General features: G+C 43.8%; 1 protein-coding gene across 1 annotated transcript; it reads right to left on the minus strand.

The window, feature by feature from the left end:
* Positions 1-381: 381 nt before the first annotated feature.
* Positions 382-18413, minus strand: myh7ba (myosin, heavy chain 7B, cardiac muscle, beta a). The gene is given in 45 exon segments (XM_044024462.1): positions 382-492; positions 939-1073; positions 1214-1309; positions 1469-1573; positions 1663-1833; positions 1915-2040; positions 2212-2415; positions 2685-2877; positions 2965-3080; positions 3999-4123; positions 4221-4386; positions 4546-4729; positions 4806-5002; positions 5079-5197; positions 6308-6434; positions 6525-6914; positions 6995-7085; positions 7176-7321; positions 7403-7579; positions 7700-7942; positions 8040-8295; positions 10017-10153; positions 10804-10896; positions 10898-10928; positions 11031-11148; positions 11228-11315; positions 12388-12464; positions 12551-12683; positions 12755-12934; positions 13013-13183; positions 13270-13419; positions 13582-13700; positions 13783-13921; positions 14007-14110; positions 14188-14286; positions 14370-14433; positions 15310-15402; positions 15496-15516; positions 16051-16147; positions 16377-16404; positions 16516-16672; positions 16753-16896; positions 17478-17581; positions 17960-18100; positions 18362-18413. Coding segments are annotated over 44 exon segments (5823 nt in total). The 5' UTR covers positions 18057-18100; positions 18362-18413; the 3' UTR covers positions 382-480.
* Between the last annotated feature and the right edge of the window lie 224 nt (positions 18414-18637).

Genomic DNA, 18637 nt, shown 5'->3' on the forward strand with positions numbered 1-18637 from the left:
ACTCATTCAGAACCATGTGGTGCTTGTTGATCAAATGTATCTCACCTCACAACCATTAACAGCATCTCTGATTTATTTAAAGAACACTATTTTTTGCAAATAATAATTAAAAAACAAACCAAACATTTTGTTTTTATGTGTTGACGTTTAATAAAAATCCTTCACCGCTGTTAAAGATTAACTTCCAAACTCGCACTAATCCTGTTTCACGTCGGGCAAACGAAAACCTTCCTATTTCAGCTTTTCATTGAACTATAACCACGTGTCTAACGCTGGTTAACTTTAGTTTCCTTTTTGTCAAATTAGTACTATAATAAATTCTACTTTAGACCTTTGTTGGATTTCCATTGTTGTCACACACACACACAGAGTCGAGTCATGTTTGTCAGATTGGAGAGTCTTTATTTGTGCAGTCACAGCTGAGCACATCTGTTGCAGTTGACTCGCTGTGATTTGTTTTGCTTCCGGCGATGACACTCGTCACTCGGCGAGCTAAAACACACAAGACAAGGTTTTTATTAGCAGTGTCACCAGAGTCCTGACCTCCTGACCTCTTGACCTCACCAGAGACTACATGAGACACCGTGTGAACGTCCTTGGTGTTTGTCAGCAGCTGTAAGATACAGTTATGGTTCTTTTTGTCATGTTTGTCTGATGGTCAACAGCAGAGGTCAAAAAGTAAACGGTGGATTTTGATAATAGGTTATGGTGGCTACATGGTAGCATAGTGGCTAGCACTGTTGCCTTGTCTGTGGAGTTTGCATGCTCCTCACATGTATGAATGGGTTTCCTCCAGTTTGGGCTTGACTAGTAGACGATGAGTAAATGTTTTGGTGATGAAACCCTTTCAGTGCTTTCTCTAGTTTTTACCCTTGAGTGACTGATCCATCATGTGCTATCGTACTGAGCTTTCAAACGTCGGTGTTGAGTTGACCCACCTTGCTCCCTTGGTCCCGTGTGCGGACCCGGAGCTTGTTGACCTGTGATTCAGCCACGTCAGCTCTCTCTTCTGCATCGTCGAGCTCATGCTGGAGCTTCCTGTACTTGGACAGGTTGGTGTTGGCCTGCTCCTCCTGCACAGATGGAAACAGAGCGTGCACAGGTGTGAAGGACGCTCACACGCTTCACCTACTTTTGTACGACAAACACCTCGTAAGGTGTGAAGAAAATGACACATGACAGGACTGCAACGCGACATGGTGGCGTGACTCACCGCTTCTTCTGTCAGTCTTTTGTAACTCTTCACCTTGACCTGCAGTTTATCAATAAGGTCCTGCAGACGGACCAGGTTCTTCTTGTCTTCCTCAGCCTAAATGCAGAGTGAATGGTCAGTACTGTTCAGACTACACCGGGCATGTTTGTCTGTCACACTTCTTTCATACATCATCCTCAGAAGCCAGGGTTTGAACTCTTCATCACACCAAACAAGCGTTTACATGATCCGTGTGTGCAGACGGCGGTGGTTTACCTGGTAGGAGAGCTCTTTGATTCTCCTCTCATATTTGCGTACTCCCTTCTGATACTCTTGGCTCTTCTTCTGCTCGGTCTCTAATTCATTCTCCAGTTCTTTGACCTGCCAGTGAGATAATCAAGTCATCCTTCTTAGTTACAAGAAAGGCCAAATGTGACAGTGTTGCATGGAAAGTCATCTCCAGCTTTTACCCTGGCCTCCAGCTTCTGAACCTGCTTCTTGCCTCCCTTGAGGGCAATCTGCTCGGCCTCATCCAGGCGCATCTGCAGGTCCTTTATGGTCTGCTCCATGTTCTTCTTCATCCTCTCCAGATGGGCACTGGTGTCCTGCTCTTTCTTCAGTTCTTCTGCCATCATGGCGGCCTGCAAATGTCACCAATCATGGTTCAGGTCTTATCGTCTACATACAGTCTTGACGTTTTAAATGTGAACCTTTGCACTCACGTCAGTGATGGCCTTCTTGGCCTTCTCTTCTGCATTGCGGCACTCCTGGACAGCATCATCGACCTCATTTGACAGCATGTTCAGATCACTCTCCAACTTCTTCTTCTGGTTGATGAGCCCGGTGTTCTGGAGAAAGGGAATCAGTTTAGAGACTGAACTGTCCCTGTGTTTGTGCTCTTCATACTGTTTCAGTCTGCTTTGGAATTCTATCCACTATAAGCACTAAAGCACTATTCTGTGATTGTTGTCCTGAATTGTGATTGTATCCAAAATAAAAAACAATTAGCATCCTCCTACCTGAGAGTGTAACAGGTTGACTCTCTCCGTGGCCTCCAGCAGCTCGTGCTCAGCGAGCTTGCGTGCGCGGTCGTTTTGCTCCAGCAGCGACCTGAGCTCCTCCACCTCAGCCGCCAGGAGGTTGTTCCGACGCTCGGTCACTGCGACCTGCTCCTTCAGCTCCTCGTTCTGATGAATAGTCTCATCCAACTCCAGCTGAGTGTCCTGCAATCAAATTATAACACAAAAGTCTGATTATTTAAAGGGTAACTTAGCAACAATGTCCTGGAATCAAACTGTGGGACTACAGTGCTGCTCACACCTGAGAGGAGACATAGGTGTTTGAATAAAGGGGAGGGGTCTAGGGTAATGAGCCTCACACTGATTGGACATTTTAATACTTTACACTAAACTGTAAAGATCAACAAATAGCATTATTAGATAGCCATATACCCCTGAAAACGTGGTTTATGGTTTTAGTTGATTGAACTCACTTTGATTTGAACCTGCAGGTTTCTCAGAAGCTTCTGAGACTCTGCCGCCTGCCTGTTAGCGTGGCTCAGCTGCACCTCCATCTCATTCAGGTCGCCCTCCATCTTTTTCCTCAGACGCACCGCCTCGTTACGAGACTTGGCCTCGGCGTCCAGAGTGGCCTGCATGGACTCCAGTGTTCTCTGGTGGTTACGGCTGAAAGTTGACAAATGGGTCAATTTAAAAAAAAAAGTCTGTATGCATGTGTGTGCTTGACGGAGGATGGATATCCATAAAACTGACCGAAGGTTGTCGATTTCCTCGTCCTTCTCTGCCAGTTTCTTGTCAATATCAGCTTTAATCTGGTTGAGCTCCAGCTGGATCCTGAGGGTTTTGCTCTCTTCGTGCTCCAGGGTTCCCTGAGACAGACACACACACACACACACACACACACACACACACAGAGTGAGATCTCAGGGTGGGATTTCTAAATGTTACAGGTATTTTGTAGTTATTACATTTTGGGGGGGAGGGGTTTGTTCCTTCTCATTTGAACAACAGATATAAAACACTATTTCTACAACAACATCGTATATATGTATGTCAACTACTCAACCAAGGCAGCCAATTTTATACTTCTTCTTCTTCTTCTTCTTCTTCTTCTTCTTCTTCTTCTTCTTATTATTATTATTATTATTATTATTATTATTATTATTATTATTATTATTAATAAGAGAATAAATCCTTCTTTTTCCAAATTTTGAATCCACAAATATAAATTCTTTACAACTAAACCCTGTTTATCAGTTGAAATAAACTTAGTAACTCCCCGTCAACATTACATGATCTGCTTCCCTTTTATTGTGATTTTGGAATGCTCAGGTTGTTGTTGTAAAACAAATATAGCGTGCTCAATGTTACTAACCCATGCACTACCATTGATACTGTTGTCCACCTCGCTCTCTCTCTCATGCTGCTCACTCCCCCTCCCCTTGTCTGGCCACTCCCTGTCCGGTCCGGCTGCCCACACCACTTAATCATAAAACAAATAAATAAAAGTACTGCAGTTCCGAGTATCACAGACTCGCCCTGCGCATAACAAATCTGTCCAACACCACAAGGCATGCAGTCGACCATATTACATGTCCTAGGGACTGGGCAGGACAGGCTAAAATTACATAAATAAATAAATATAGCGTCCTTTGTTAACTCAGCCTCTCGGTTTGTATTTTCACTTTATTAAACCTGTTTATTTTTTTTTATTAATTGTTATTTCCCTTCATCCCCTAGTTCTTTAGAGCCCTAACAACACTGCAGGTATGATGGCGACCGCTTACTTCAGCTTCCTCCAGTGCAGCTTGAATTTCACTTTTCTCCATGTCCAGACCCTTCTTCAGCTTCTCCAGCTCATTGATGGTCTTTGCTCCCTGGCTGAGTTGATCAGAAAGGTCAGAGATCTCCTCTGGACAAACACAGACAGAGAAGTAGCACATGTGTCACTAAAGGAGTCAAAGTTTCTCCAGTGCAAATATACGCCCGGGATTTCATGTCAGCTTTACCGTGGAGGTTCTTGTTCTCCCTCTTGATGGTCTCAAGATGATCCAGAGTCTCCTCATAAGAGTTCTTTAGTTTGAAAAGCTCTGTGCTCAGGCCACGAGACTCCTTCTGAGAAGTCTCCAGCTCTGACTGGCACTCTTCATATTTCTGCTTCCACTCAGCCAGCACCTGGAAAACACAAGGACACTGACTGTCAGCTGATTCAGAGGAAAAAAACTGACTTTCACTGTAAATGACCCAACATGTCAAAGGCACATAGAAACTAAAGCCCTTAAGCCTTCTCTAGTACTTAACTCAACATTTAAAGTTGCTGATCTTTGCCAGTACCTTGTCAAAGTTGCGTTGCTTCTTGTCGAGGACAGCGGCTGCAGCATTGGCTCGCTCCAGGTCGATGACCAGGTCTTCAATCTCTGTCTGGAGCCGATGTTTGGTCTTCTCCAGGGAAGAGCACTTGGCGTTGGACGTCTCCACCGTTTCCTCAGCCTCCTGCAGACGAACCACCAGCTTCTTCCTATGAAGAGACGAACGTTGACTGTCTGACTCTGACCGTTACATTTCCAAATAGTAATAAAATAAAAGTCACTCACTTGGCTTCCTCCAGCTCCTCAGTTCTTTGGATGGCATCAGTTTCATACTTAGTCCTCCACTGAGCCACCTCCACATTGGCCTTGGACAGAGCTCTCTGCAGCTCAGCCTTGGCCTCCTGCTCCTCATCATACTGCTCTCGCAGAAGATCGCAGTCATGTCGAGAGGACTGCAGTGCGTGGGCCAGCGAGCTCTTGGCCTTTGGAGACAAATCAAGATGTTACCTAAGCTGCCCGGAGCTCTATGTGACGTCCATGTGTCGGAAGCTCACTGACCTTATTCTCCTCCTCCAGCTGTTTCTTCAGCTCCTCCACATTCTGGCTGTATGAGGTCTTGGCTCGCTGGAGCTGAGACACCGTGGATTCACGCTCCTCCACCTTCCTCGCCAGCTCATCTGCAACCAAGGAGAAGAAAAATGAAATCGGATTAGTGACCAGTCTGTAACGTCTGTCGTGATGTTTGTGACAAAGTAAACACGCGTTTGTGGGTGAGATGAGCAACCATGAGTAGATGTTAAATATTAGGCCCATGACTGTAGTTCACATTTATATCAGTCGACTATTATTAATTAATGATTCATGTTTATTTTTGGGTCATTTCATCACATATTTTCCTTTTTTATGGTTAGATTTACTAACCATTTATTATGTTATTGAGGTTAATGAAGTTATTCATTCAAATATTATTCAAGGGTCCATGAAGCTACTGTTAAACGTTACAGTAAAAGCTTTAAATAACTGTAAATGTCTTGTTTTAATTAACATTTATTAAAGCGGCGTTCTGTGTCGGTACATTTGAAAACGTGACACTTGTTTTATGTATAATAGTACTAAATATTCAAGTGTTACTCCAGCATACTTTAGCTTTATTAATGCTCCTCCTTTAACGATGATTTCACAAATAAATAAGCAATACTTTACTATAATGAAGCATTTATTAAGCATTAACGCCCTTGGAACATGTTTCCCACTCTGTTTAATAATCTAACATAATAAAGATTAATAACACGGTCACTTGTGCTCATATAAGGCTATTTAACCTGCTTAAATATTTGTCAAGTCTTTATTTAGCGACATATGAGCCGCTTTAATATAAAACATAAAGGTTAACAAACGGGAAGTCGGCCATTTTGAATTTGGCGTCCATCTTGGTGATTTGCACGCTTCATCAGTGAATAAACTCGTCTAACACTTCAGAGACGAAAAGGGGCGTGGCCACGGCAACCATGTGAAGTTTGGATAATTTCAAACAGGAAGTGTGCGATAGCGTCAGCGTACGTTCTCCGATCGCCTCGGGAACTTCATATGTGACACAAGAGACCGGCCCAGAACCCAACAGGTCCATTCGGTTCCCTGTGACTCAGAGACCTGCTGCTGTTTCATGGCTGCGAGTGCTATGAGCATTTAGTAAATGTTATTTAATGTAACCTTGTTGTGATTTATTGATAAAGTTACTATTATCTAAGATTCAGGACGTGGTTAACATCTCTGAGTGTCAGTGTTACCTCTCTCAGTCTGAGCTCGGGCTCTCTGGGTGCTGGTATCGTTGAGCTGCCTCTGGAGTTCTTCAACCTTGGCTTTAGCCTCATTCATCTGGTCTTCATACAGCCGGCACATTTTCTCTGAAGTGGCCTGCAGGCGAGACGTGGACATTTGTGTGTGTTTTTATATAAACGGATAGACGTTAACGGTTTCATTCTTCCCGCTTGTTCCTCTCTCTACCTTGCCCTTGGAAAGCTGCTCCACGGTGGAAGCCAGGTCATCAGCCTCCATCTTGGCCTCGCTCCTCTCTTTCTCCAGCTTCTGCTTGACTCGCTGCAGGCTGTCGATCTGCTCACTCAGCTCTGCGACACTGTCCGCGTGCTTCTTCCGCAGGGCTGCAGTTGTGGCCTCGTGGTGCAGCATGGCCTCCTCCAGGTCTCGCCGCAGCTTCAGAAAATCGGCCTCTCTTTTCTTGTTAATCTCCACCTGGGCTGAGGTGGCTCCTCCCGCCTCTTCCAGACGCTCACTCAGCTCCTCCAGCTCACGAGCCACATCGCCACGCTGCTTCTCCACTTTGGCTCTACAAGCCCGTTCGGCCTCCAGCTCTTCCTCCAGCTCCTCTGTGCGAGCCTGCGGGGAAAACAACACTCAGTCACTTTGTCAAAATGATGTTTTCCTGCTCTGTGAGAAATTAGGAGAAGACTTTACACCTGGAGCTCCTTTATCTTTTTCTGGAGTTGATTGGCCATGGCTTGCTCGTCTTCAATCCTTGAGCTAATCGCATTCATTTCAAAGTCTTTCCTGATAGGAAACATTTGGAAAATGTTACTTTACATCAGTTTCAAGGACAGGATGATAATGCTTTTACTGAGTATTTTTATATATTCTCACTTTTTTAGCCTCTCTTCAAGTTGCTGTTTGTCATTCTCCACGTCCATACAAGACTCCATGGAGAGTTTCAGATCTCCCTCCAGCTTACGCTTGACCCGTTCCAGGTCCATACGCAGCTTCTTCTCCTGCTCCAGAGAGCCTTCCAGCTGAATGACACAAGGACAACATGTGTTTAAGTACACAGTCGAGATTTCCCTCCGCTTTTGTTAGCCGCTAAATGAACTCACATCATCGACTTGTTGCTCCAGCTTTGTCTTAGCTTTGGTGAGAATGTTGACTTTGTCTTCCTCGGCCTGCAGGTCGTCCAGAGTCTGCTGATGAGCCTCCTGCAACGCCTTCTTCTCTTTAGTGAGCTTCAGAATGGTTTCATCCAGAACTGCCATTTCCTCAATCAGGTTCTTCACCTGCAAGTAAACAAGAAGAACCTTTTTACATACGAGCTATGAACACATGTATATTCCACTACAGTCTGTGCTGCAGATCCTTCGGTGGAACCTTCAGTGGAGGTAAAGCACTGCTCTCACCTTGTTCTCAGTCGCGTGCTTTTCCTTTTCCACTTTAGCCAGCGTGATCTCCAGATCGTCAATGTCTTTCTTCAGCTCAGTGCACTCGTCCTCCAGCTTGCGCTTCTTGCTGAGCATGTTAGAATTCATCTCCTCCTCATCCTCCAGCCTCTCCAGGATTTCTTTCACTTTGGCCTCCAGCTGAAGTTTGGTTTTGATGAGCAGCTCACAGCGGTCCTCAGCATCTGCCAGATTGTCCTGCTCCTGTGGCACAGATACAGGAGCACAAGTACAGGTAAGTGTACTTGAGCGACATGTGTATTTGTTAGGGCGGAAAGTTTGGATGCTGCACATCACTTACGGCCTGCAGCTGTAGAGAGAGGTCATTCTTCTCTTGGATCAGGCTGACCTGCTTCTCCTCCAGCTCTTTTCTCTTGGTCTCAGATTTATCCAGAGCCTCCTTCAGCTTGGCCATCTCCTCCTTCATGGCGGCCAGCTCCTTCTCCGTGGCTGCACTCTTTAGCAGAGGCTTGATTTTGAAGAAGAGCTTCATCCAGGGCCAGTGCTTGACAGCGTTGAACGCACGGATATTCCACTGGATGATCATCAGAGCGTCCCTGAAAACCGGGATTAAGATTAAAATGTCAAAGAGATCAACAGCTAGAACACCGGAATAACATGCAATAGCAGGAGTTTATGAGTGTAACCCAGTGCGAAGTGAAACAGTTATATTTACTTATGTCTACAATATGGTTCAAATATGAGAGAAGAACAGTTTTAGCAAAGACATAAGTGACTGGATTTTGTTAAAGCAACTATATATCTATATATATCTATCTATCTATCTATCTATATATAGATAGATATATATATAGTTATATATATATAAACTTTACTTATATCATTATTTTTATTGTTGCTTTAACAAAATCCATATATATATCATATAGATGTATATATGTATATATACACACACATATGTATATACTGTATATTTTCTTCAGAAAAGAGACGTTATAATACACATTTTAGATTGTACATTATAGATATATAATTATTAAACACATTTGATAATAATATGTGAAGTTGCCTTAAAACCAATTAGGAGCTAAAATACCATCTATTGATAACTGACAGTAAAAGACATTAACTGAATATAAAAAATGAAAGAAAAAGGTATAGTACATAAATGACATATAAGTTAAATAACAGATAAATTCTGTTCCAGTTGCTGTGGGATTATCTTTGTAAAAAACAAAAAAGGACAATTAGATGACATTGACGTCACACGTTAAAATCAGAGGAAGGAAAGTTGAGAGCGAGAATATAAAAAGAAGGTCAGAAAGATTTATTGTGGACTTCCCCGTTTATTTATTCAGTCACTTCTCCTTGGTGCTCGATTGTTGGCACTAAATCTAATCACACACCAAGAGATGCTACGCCGTGAAATCATACACCTACTGATGCTTTTGATGTATCATGACTGTGACCAAACGGGGTTACTAGATTGATTTAGTCTCAGTAGGACGGCGTCTCACAGGCCTAAATATGGCTGCAGAGCAGATTGGTCAAGGACTGACTTTCAGTGTTTAGTGCTCGAGCTGAAGTGGGTGTGCACGCAGCGGGTGGAAGGTGACCGGAGGAGGGAGGAGGGGGGAGGGGGGAGGAGCTGAGCACATTTCTGACATGACTCCTCGCCGAGTGCCTCTCAAAGGTGAGTGTCTGTGTTTATTTAGGAACTAAAACCCTCTGTCCAGCGGCCAAATTTAATCCTTTGTCACCCTCCACATATTCCATCTATGCGCACACTTAGAAGTACAGGCGCCGTGAACAAAGGGGGCCAGGGGCCATCGGGCATCCGGGGAGGGGGCGGAGGGTTGTATTTTTAGGGAGGGCCTCAGCAGTTGCCACTTGACACATGTCGCCACCTGACTCTGAGGCCAGTGTCAGCATTGTTTCATTTAGAGAGAGAGGGAGAGAGAGAGGGAGAGAGAGATTTGGGGCCATCATGAATAGTAGAGCCATACACATACCTGGTAACCATATAAGGACAAGCACACACCTCACACACACACACAAACACACACTGCTAACACTGCCCTCGGATTCCAGGCATTCTCGAGCAAGGCAGCAAATACTAAGGTATAGAGTGACACAAGCTGAATTGTGTTGCTACTGAACCTGTTCACAGAAACAAACAGGTGGTGTTTTTCTTTAGATCCTCGTGTCTTTACCTTCCTCTGAGGTCTGAAGAGGTCAGAGACTCATGTATTCATTTGGTTGCATTAACAAATATCGTGTATGGATGAGAAAAGTCAAATTGATGATGGACATTTACTTCTTTGCTGTCATCCTGTGCAGCTCCATCCTCATGATTTTGCCTCGAGCGGCTGCCTGCAGCAGGGTCAGCACTTTGGCCAAACGCTGGTCCCTCAGCTCCTCCAGGTGGCCCAGCAGTCCGGCCTTGAAGAACACCTATGAGGACGTAAAGTAAACATGACACTCTGGATAAATACAACGATAACACCCCAGATAAAGCAGTACAATTATGAAGACGATTCCATTTTCATATCTGTGATTTATGACTATTTTCCTTTTCTAATTCTTGTAGCAGCGTTAATATGGAACACAGATGAAGACACTCGCTCACTGACAACATGGCTGCCGCGGAGGACACAAGGCTCACCTAATAAACCCTGTCCTCCCTATTATATCTTAAATATAGGCCACTTGTGTCTCTCTCTAATCCACTCACTCCCTGCACCAAAGTCCATTGAGAAAATCAGTGATCAGTTGGTTTAAATATTGTATGTATTTATATTTTGAGACTTTTGGGTGTTTGAAATCCCTCGTTCAGATTTACCTAAGTGACGGAAACTTTTTTAGTGAACACACGCTTAAGATTTCTTTATGAGGTGAGCCTTTTGTTAAGGGGCTGAAAACTGTGAACCTTATCTATGTCACTGGGTCTTGGTGACAGAGGTCTCAGAGTCACAGTTCTCCAGTTTCATCTGTAATAGCATATAATTGAATTTGATTTGATCTTTTTACACTGGATGCTCTCCCTGGTGCAACCCTCCCATTTATCCCAGCGTGGGACTGGCAACAGAAGTACAGCCTTTTACCTTAGTGTGTCCAAATCTGTATTGGCTGTGGTCGATGTCGAGTGAGCTCAGCAGCTTCTCTGCAGCTTTCCTGCTATCAACAAACTTATCATCCTGGGATGGCATGTGGATTCAGGATGCGATAGCTGAATGTAAGAAACCAGAGTTCCCACACTGATTATTCCTGAAGTCATTCCCATGATACCTGAAGTCAGTTTGACCTTTTCAGTGAGTCTGGTTTGTCTCACCGCTGTTTGAACTCAGCGTAAAAGATGCGGTTGGGAAAGCCCTTCCTGCAGATCCGGATGCCTTCCAGCACACCGTTGCAGCGAAGCTGGTGCAGCACCATAAATGGATCCATGATCCCTGCACAGAAGAGGTGTCGCATGTTAGCCAAGTCCACAGAACTTAGCGCTCGATGGCGAGTGATTGTGCCGTGTGTTACCTGGAGTCTTGGTCTCATTGGGGATGATGCAGCGAACAAAGTGGGGCTGTGTGCTGCGCAGGTTGGTCATTAGCTTGTTCAGATTTTCCTGGAATCAAAGAGAGAAATTGACATTTAGAACTGAGCATAGACATGAAAGCAAAACAAAAAAACCACCTGACAAATCTCTGACAGAACCACACTCAAAGATGTGCAGCATCTGCCTAGTCAGGTTGGGGTGAAAGGAAAAATGGTTCACTCCCCCTTCACACCTGGCATTAGATAGCACATGCATTTACACCAGATATTAACACGTGTCTCCGGTGTCCACTTCAAGATCTGATTGCTATCCGATCACAGTCACCTCCCCCTCTGTGCGCTGCCATAACAACAACAACAACGTTAGCTGCACGTGAAGTCGCACTCGTGTATGGACTCCTCTTTGCATTTAGAAGCAGGGGAAGAATAAGACAAGCGGAAAACTGATGAAAGCAGAGGAGACTGTGCAGTTTATTTTGTCAGCGGTGTCACGAGTACCTCCGCTCCGCTAGTCTCCGGGTTAACAATGTGATAGCGTCCGGTTGTATTTACACCTGTACTTACATGTGTCAGGTGCTAACTGACTGACATCTGATCCCAGAAAAGGCATTTTAATAAAATTGGTGAATAAAGTGAATGGTTTTGACGAAACTTAATAAATAGACTCTTCAAACTAAAGTGTAGCTGCTAACAGACATGGGAACATTATCTGTCAGGATTATCCTGACTGAAATAATTGCGACAGAATAATTTTTTGCAGTAATTGTAAAACTCAGCTTTAAATGTCTCTAAAACACAGTTTATCTTACATTTTGGTCAGAAGCAAAACAGTCTTATTCTGATGTTACCTATTCAGGATCATCCTGATAATGGAAATTCTCCACTTTCTTTTAAATCACAATGTGCCATAAAATCATACACATTGTCCCGTCCCTGTAAAAATAAAAGGACTTTACTGAACTTCATGTGTGTGAACTCTTCGATGTCAGGGAGAAAGGAGCCAGCACAGACTTAAAGTGATGTTCATGTGATCATTGCCCTAAACATCACTGCAAGTCTTAACTGCCTCCATCCCATCTGCCCAGTGATGTCCACAATCGTCTGAAATGTTGGACGAACATGTGTAAACAACACGGACTCACCTTGTGAAGCTGAGACACTGTCTGGAAAGAAGCTGCCTTCCTCCTCTTCTCCTTTCCGCCGGGCTTTGGGTCAGAAGCTGAAGCAGAGTGAAGGTCAGAGTGATTACGAGAACCGCGTGACGTTAGACTCACAGACTCACAGTTCGGATCCTGTTCTCTGTACCTGAGTCTGAGCCGATGTAGTTCTCATAGAGCGACGCGAGGAGCTTGTTTGCAGACTTTTGGAAACATGTCACCACCGTCTCGTTGAGTGGGTCTTTGTTTTTGTCCAGCCAGCCGATGATGTTGTATGGCACCTGCAGAGTAAGAGCAGCGGGGTTCATTTCTGTTTGTCCCACTGAAATCTTCAGAGAGGAAACACACTTACCACCCCAGCATAGTGCATCAGCTCAAAGTGGGTCTCGTACTTGCGTTTCTTGTCTGGCCGTGGCTTTTGGAAATTAGGTGACTTGCCGTAATGATTATCATACAACTTGGCTTTAAAGCTGCTGTTTGTGGCCTTGGGGAACATGCACTCCTCTTCAAGGATGGACATGATGCCTAGTGGCTGGAGGAAGAGCAGTGTGTCATTACTATTCCCCCGTCGCGCTCTGATTATGTGAAATGTTGATGTGCGTTTAGTCACCTTTTCAATGAGGTCGATGCACGCTTGGAGGTCCAAGCCAAAGTCGATGAAGGTCCACTCGATGCCCTCGCGCCTGTACTCCTCCTGCTCCAGGATGAACATGTGGTGGTTGAAAAACTGTTGCAGTTTCTCATTTGTGAAGTTGATGCACAGCTGCTCGAAGCTATTGAGCTGCAACACAAAGAGGAACAGGTGCTCGTGACATGTGCAGCAGGAGGGTGAGATACAGAAATATGTGTAATAACGTGTCAAGTTACTTCAAAGATCTCAAATCCAGCGATGTCCAGGACTCCTATGAAGTACTGGCGAGGCAGGGAGGTGTAGAGCGTGCGGTTGATGCGTCCTACAAGCCATTTGAACATTCGGTCATACGTTGCTTTGGCCAGAGCACCGACAGCATAGTTCACCTACAACACACACACACACACACACAGGAGAAGAAGCTGTCACTCACATGGACAGCCCCTGTTGCTTAGATACCAGACTCTAATGTATGTGAAGTAGTCATTTATCTTAATGATGCAGCATCTGTCACAACAACAACAACAACAGGCGTCGCATCTTCCCACCTGTTCGACATTCTGTCCCTTCACCACGTACTCGTTCCCCACCTTCACCCTTGGGTGGAGGAGGCCCTTTATGAGATCAGCTGAACTGACTCCCATCAGGTATGAGGCCTTGTCTGCACCTGGTCACCATCCAGTGCAAAGAGACGGTGTAAATAACAACAAACACGTTTGAGCCGCACGTCACGTCATTATCATTCCTACTTTCAGTGCCGTCAGCCTCTGCCTGCTCCTCGCGCTGCTTTTGCTTGAACTTCATGTTTCCAAAGTGCATGATGGCTCCGACTATTTTGTAACAGCCGTATTTCTCGTCGGGCAGGAAGCCAAGGATGTCCATGGCATGCTGCACAGAGGAGAAGAGGACGTTGTCTCACAGATTTGATCAACTCAACATCCTGTTTCCGTGTGGAAAACATCAATCTCCTCACATCAGTGGCCATCAGCTCCTGTCCGTCATCCATGTTCTCCACGGTGGTGACGCCCTGTGAGCAGAAGTGGAAGTCGTACGGGTTGGAGGACACGAGCAGCATGTCTGCAACAAAGAGATAACACCTTGACCTCACAGTCAACTGCAGTAGTAAGGCATTCAAATCAGCAGCAATGACTCACCTAACAGTTCTGGTTTCTTCTGCGACATGATCTGGTAGTAGATGTGGTAGCTCCTCTCGCCGGGCTGCTGGAATATCACTCTGGATTTTTCCAGAAGATCTGAAGGACAATTAGAGGTGTTTGTGTGGAACATGCAACATCAAACATGCATGTTCTGACACAGTCTACGATCATTTACTCACATATATCAATATCAGCCGAGGCCAGTTTGCCAGTCGGTCCAAAGTGGATCCTGATGAATTTGCCCTGAGTGACATTAAATATTTATGAGATGCATCTTTTTTCTGTTTTTCCACCGGTCTTGCTGCTATATTTTGTTATCTTATGTTAATTTATACATAGTCATAGTTTCTGAAAAAAAATTACAACATTTCTTATTCTTATTTTATTGTTAATATTTCTATTTTCTCTTTTAAAATTGTTATTTATATATTTGTATTTTGCACCAAGGGAGTGGCACCCAAATTTCGTTGTCCACAAAATAACGACAATAAAGGCTATTCTGATTCTGAAAGAGAGAATTTACCCTCATTTTCATTCATTCATGAAAGGTGGGGTTACACCCAGGACAGGTCGCCAGTCCATCTCTGGGTCACATATTTCCACCGACTCGCCTCGGCACGGTTATTTTGCATTTCCACTAGCATAGCACCTGGTACTTTTTAGTACCTGCTCTGGCTATGCTGACCACTGATTGGTCAGAGTGTCGTCACAGGAAGAGACGTCCGACACAAGAATCAAGCTGAACTGTAGATCAGTTAAAAAGACTTAAAAATCCTAAAAATGTGGGTTAATCTCCAACAATTACCAGGGAAATGTCTAAAATCTCAATAATTAACAGAGGATTCTGGTGTATTTAGCATCACAAACCCTGCCACTGTGTTTCAGTCCAGTGCTCCGGTCATGGAGGAAGAACTGAACTAATATTTTTAATGAACTGATTCTAATGATTCTAATGATTCAGTTACACTGAAAACAACTGCTTTACAAGTCACTGTGTGTAAATTAGCAAAAGTCACGGCAGTTTCATGCAGCCGTGCAGTGATGACTCCGCCCATGTTGAGAAAACCACGCTATGCCGAGGCGAGCTGTGACCATAGGTGGAAAAGGGGCTATACTCACAAAGCGGGATGAGTTGTCATTCCTTAGCGTTTTGGCGTTACCAAACGCTTCCATGGCTGGGTTTGCCTCAATAATCTGATCCTCCAGAGTTCCCTGGAAGAAAAAGTTACGAGTAGAATATAAGAACGCCCAGTCTGTTATTTTTAAAATTGCAGTTAATAAAAGTTGTCTACATCTTAAACTCACCCCTGTTTTTGTGGCAGGACCCTGTTGCAAAAGAGGAAGGTGAGAATTGAGAGTGAGAAAAAGGGAACACCATGACCAACTGGAGAATTATAAACTGGTTAAAGCAGTGGTAAAAATGGCCACCTTGTTTTATAGGATGGATTGTGGTGAAAAGGGGGAGGAAAAAGGAGCTTCAAACAACATAGGAAATTGAAAAACCAAAAATCAAAGCGTTATGAAAAGATTAAGGAAAAAGTTTGGAGCCAAAACAACAACATTATCAAAAAAAAAGAGGAAAAGGGGAAATAATGGTTCAAAAATCAATGAGGAAGCAAAGTTGAGAGGCTGGAAATGGCTGCACAACACATGAGGGTAGAGACTCAGACACGAACATCGTCAGTTCTCACATTCACCACTTTGACGGGATGGAAAATGTATGGACACGGTTTAAAGGGGATACACTGCAGGATTTCTGGGACCAAAAAAAAAAAAAAGGAAAAAAGAAAAAAAAATACAGCAAAAAAAGCTTTTAAAAAAGGGGGGAAACAAAAATAGGGGTTGCCACATCAGCCTTACTCCTTTTTTGGCAGTTGTATCCCCAAGAGCTGCCACAATGGCAAAATACTGAATGACACGTTTCGTGTTGACAGTTTTGCCAGCACCGGATTCTCCGCTATAGGAGTGTGAAAAATAACAAAGTGTATATACAACAGAAAAAAACAGAAGAAACTGTGCGCAGAGTCAAACGCAGAAAAACTGCAGAGCAGATATGAACCACACATATACTGTCAAATATCGTAGTACAAACAACAATGTATATGTATATATATATATATATATATATATATATAGTTTGTTTCTTCTCTAATTTGTTACTTAAAAGACAAAAACATCCCACTTACGTGATGAGCATGGACTGGTTCTCCCGATCTGATGAAAAATGTATAAAGATGAGTGAATCAGTGGTTTGTTCCACTTCTATGAACGCGTGTGTGTGCGTTGTGCGTTGCAATAGTAAAGTGTGTGAAAACAGGTACTCACTTCGCAGCATGTCATTGTAGGCATTGTCTGCTATAGAGTAGATGTGAGGTGGCACCTCAGAGCGCCGCTTGCCTTTGTAGACAGCAACCACAGGAGCGGTGTAGACAGGCAGCCATTTGTAAGGGTTCACTGTCACACAGAAGAGCCCGGAGTAGGTCTAAGGAAACAAGACATCGCGGTCAGTCAACATGGGAGCATGGGGAGCATACGGTCAGCCCCTGAACCAGATATACTCACATAGATCATCCAGTTTGAGTAACGTCTGCGCAGGTTATCCAGCACAGAGGCCTCGTTCAGGTGAGTCAGCATGGCCATGTCTTCAATCAGGTCATACTTAGGAGGATTCATCTGCTGGATGTCCCCTTCCTTCACGGTCACAGTCTGAAATACCAAACACAAGCAGAGGAGAGAGGAGCTTGGGACGCGGTTCCAAGGTTTTTATTCATAATTGTGTCAAGTCAAGTCAGTTTCATTCATGTCGCCCAACGTCACAAACACAGTTCGGCTCAAAGGACTTTAAAGTCTGTGCAGCAAGTCACACCCTTAGACCCTCACCTTTAGACCCTCACATCAGGTGAGGAAAACCCGCATCAAATGTACAAATACTGCAAACAAATGAGCGGGAATTGTAACAGAAGCTAATGGAAGAGAGTGTCATGAGTTCAGTTCAGTTCAGAGTTCCATTATCTTTCAACGAGAAATGTATTATTTTTAATGTTGTATATTGTATATACCTATGTATTAACTGTCATTTTTGTTGCATTTAGTTACTTTTATTTTATTCTATGTTACTCTCACTTTACTAAATAACACTTTTTATAAATTTCATAAATAAAGCTTCTTGAATCTTGAATGAATTACAAAAGCGCAGTAAAGCAGTGCATGCACAACCACACTTCAAATCCAAATAAATACACAAATAAATAAACAAATAAATAAATAAATAAATAAAAACAGATTACCTTCCCATCTTTGGTCTCAACAACGACTTTGTCACCACTGAACTCCCTGATCTCAATTGCAATGTAGGCCTCTTTGTCATCAGGGATCCAGGCTCGCTTCTTACCTAACAGCAGCAGCAACAGAGGGGGAATAAAACAGACACTAATCAAAGGGCGACACTTAATATATGTGGGTTAAAAACGGACCTATTTTTACACTTAATTTGTTATCGTTTCTTAAAACCCCCCACAAAACGTTTTACTTTAAATGTATTTACTAAACTAAATAAAAAGTTAGATTCTATTGTGATATTTTTTATTTCCCCAAAAAATAGAAATCAATGCAACCAATGTTCTTTCATAACTATGTTGAATAAATTCATCATTTCCACGCGTGCGTCTTCTTTAATATTGAAATGGCACAAATGTAAACTTGACTTATTGAATTATGATGTTTGCCATACAAGGTTGCGTTTTCTTTCACGGGTCCTTCTTAGACCTACCGTCAAAGGGGATGGTGTGCCTCGCCATCAGCTCCAGTTCAGGTTTGCGTAAATAAGAAGCGGCCTCCCCGAACTCCTGCAAGTCAAAGTGCGACATGGTGGCAGCTCCTCCGCGGACGCACCGTGAGACTGTGGAATTCCCTTGGTGAGGAAAACAAAGACTTTGAGTTACTCGACAGAGGTGACCGTGTTAAGTTGTAAGTGTCGACGGAAGCGATTTCTTAACAACACGGCTCGTGCGTAAAAGAGCGCAAATCCATCACCAAGTGAGGAGGAAAAATACAGAAAGTTGCAGCGCGTGAAGTGAGAAGTGTGAGTGCTGCTGAGAAGTTAAATGAAGACTCTGTGACATGTTTTAATGGTCAGGCGACCCGCGCGTAAACTGCGTAATTATCAACCTACCAAACAAAGACGCAACGATCTCCACTGACCTCAGGAGGAGCGCAACAAAATGACAGTGGGCTGAGATGAGTCCTGCTTTATATTGTGTTCCTCAAGGTCACGGTCAGTGGACATTTGTCCCTCATTAGCATATGCCACCTCCTTCGTCGCCGATTGGTGCTGAGCGTCTGTCTCAATTGACACAAAAGGAAAGCTACGTTTTTGTCATTGCGCTAAACCCCAGCCGGCTATTTTTGTATCCCAGTTATTTTATGCAGTATACACACTGCAAGGGAG

The sequence above is a fragment of the Solea senegalensis genome, linkage group LG4, assembly GCF_019176455.1.
Source record: "Solea senegalensis isolate Sse05_10M linkage group LG4, IFAPA_SoseM_1, whole genome shotgun sequence".
NCBI classification, from domain to species: Eukaryota; Metazoa; Chordata; class Actinopteri; order Pleuronectiformes; family Soleidae; genus Solea; species Solea senegalensis.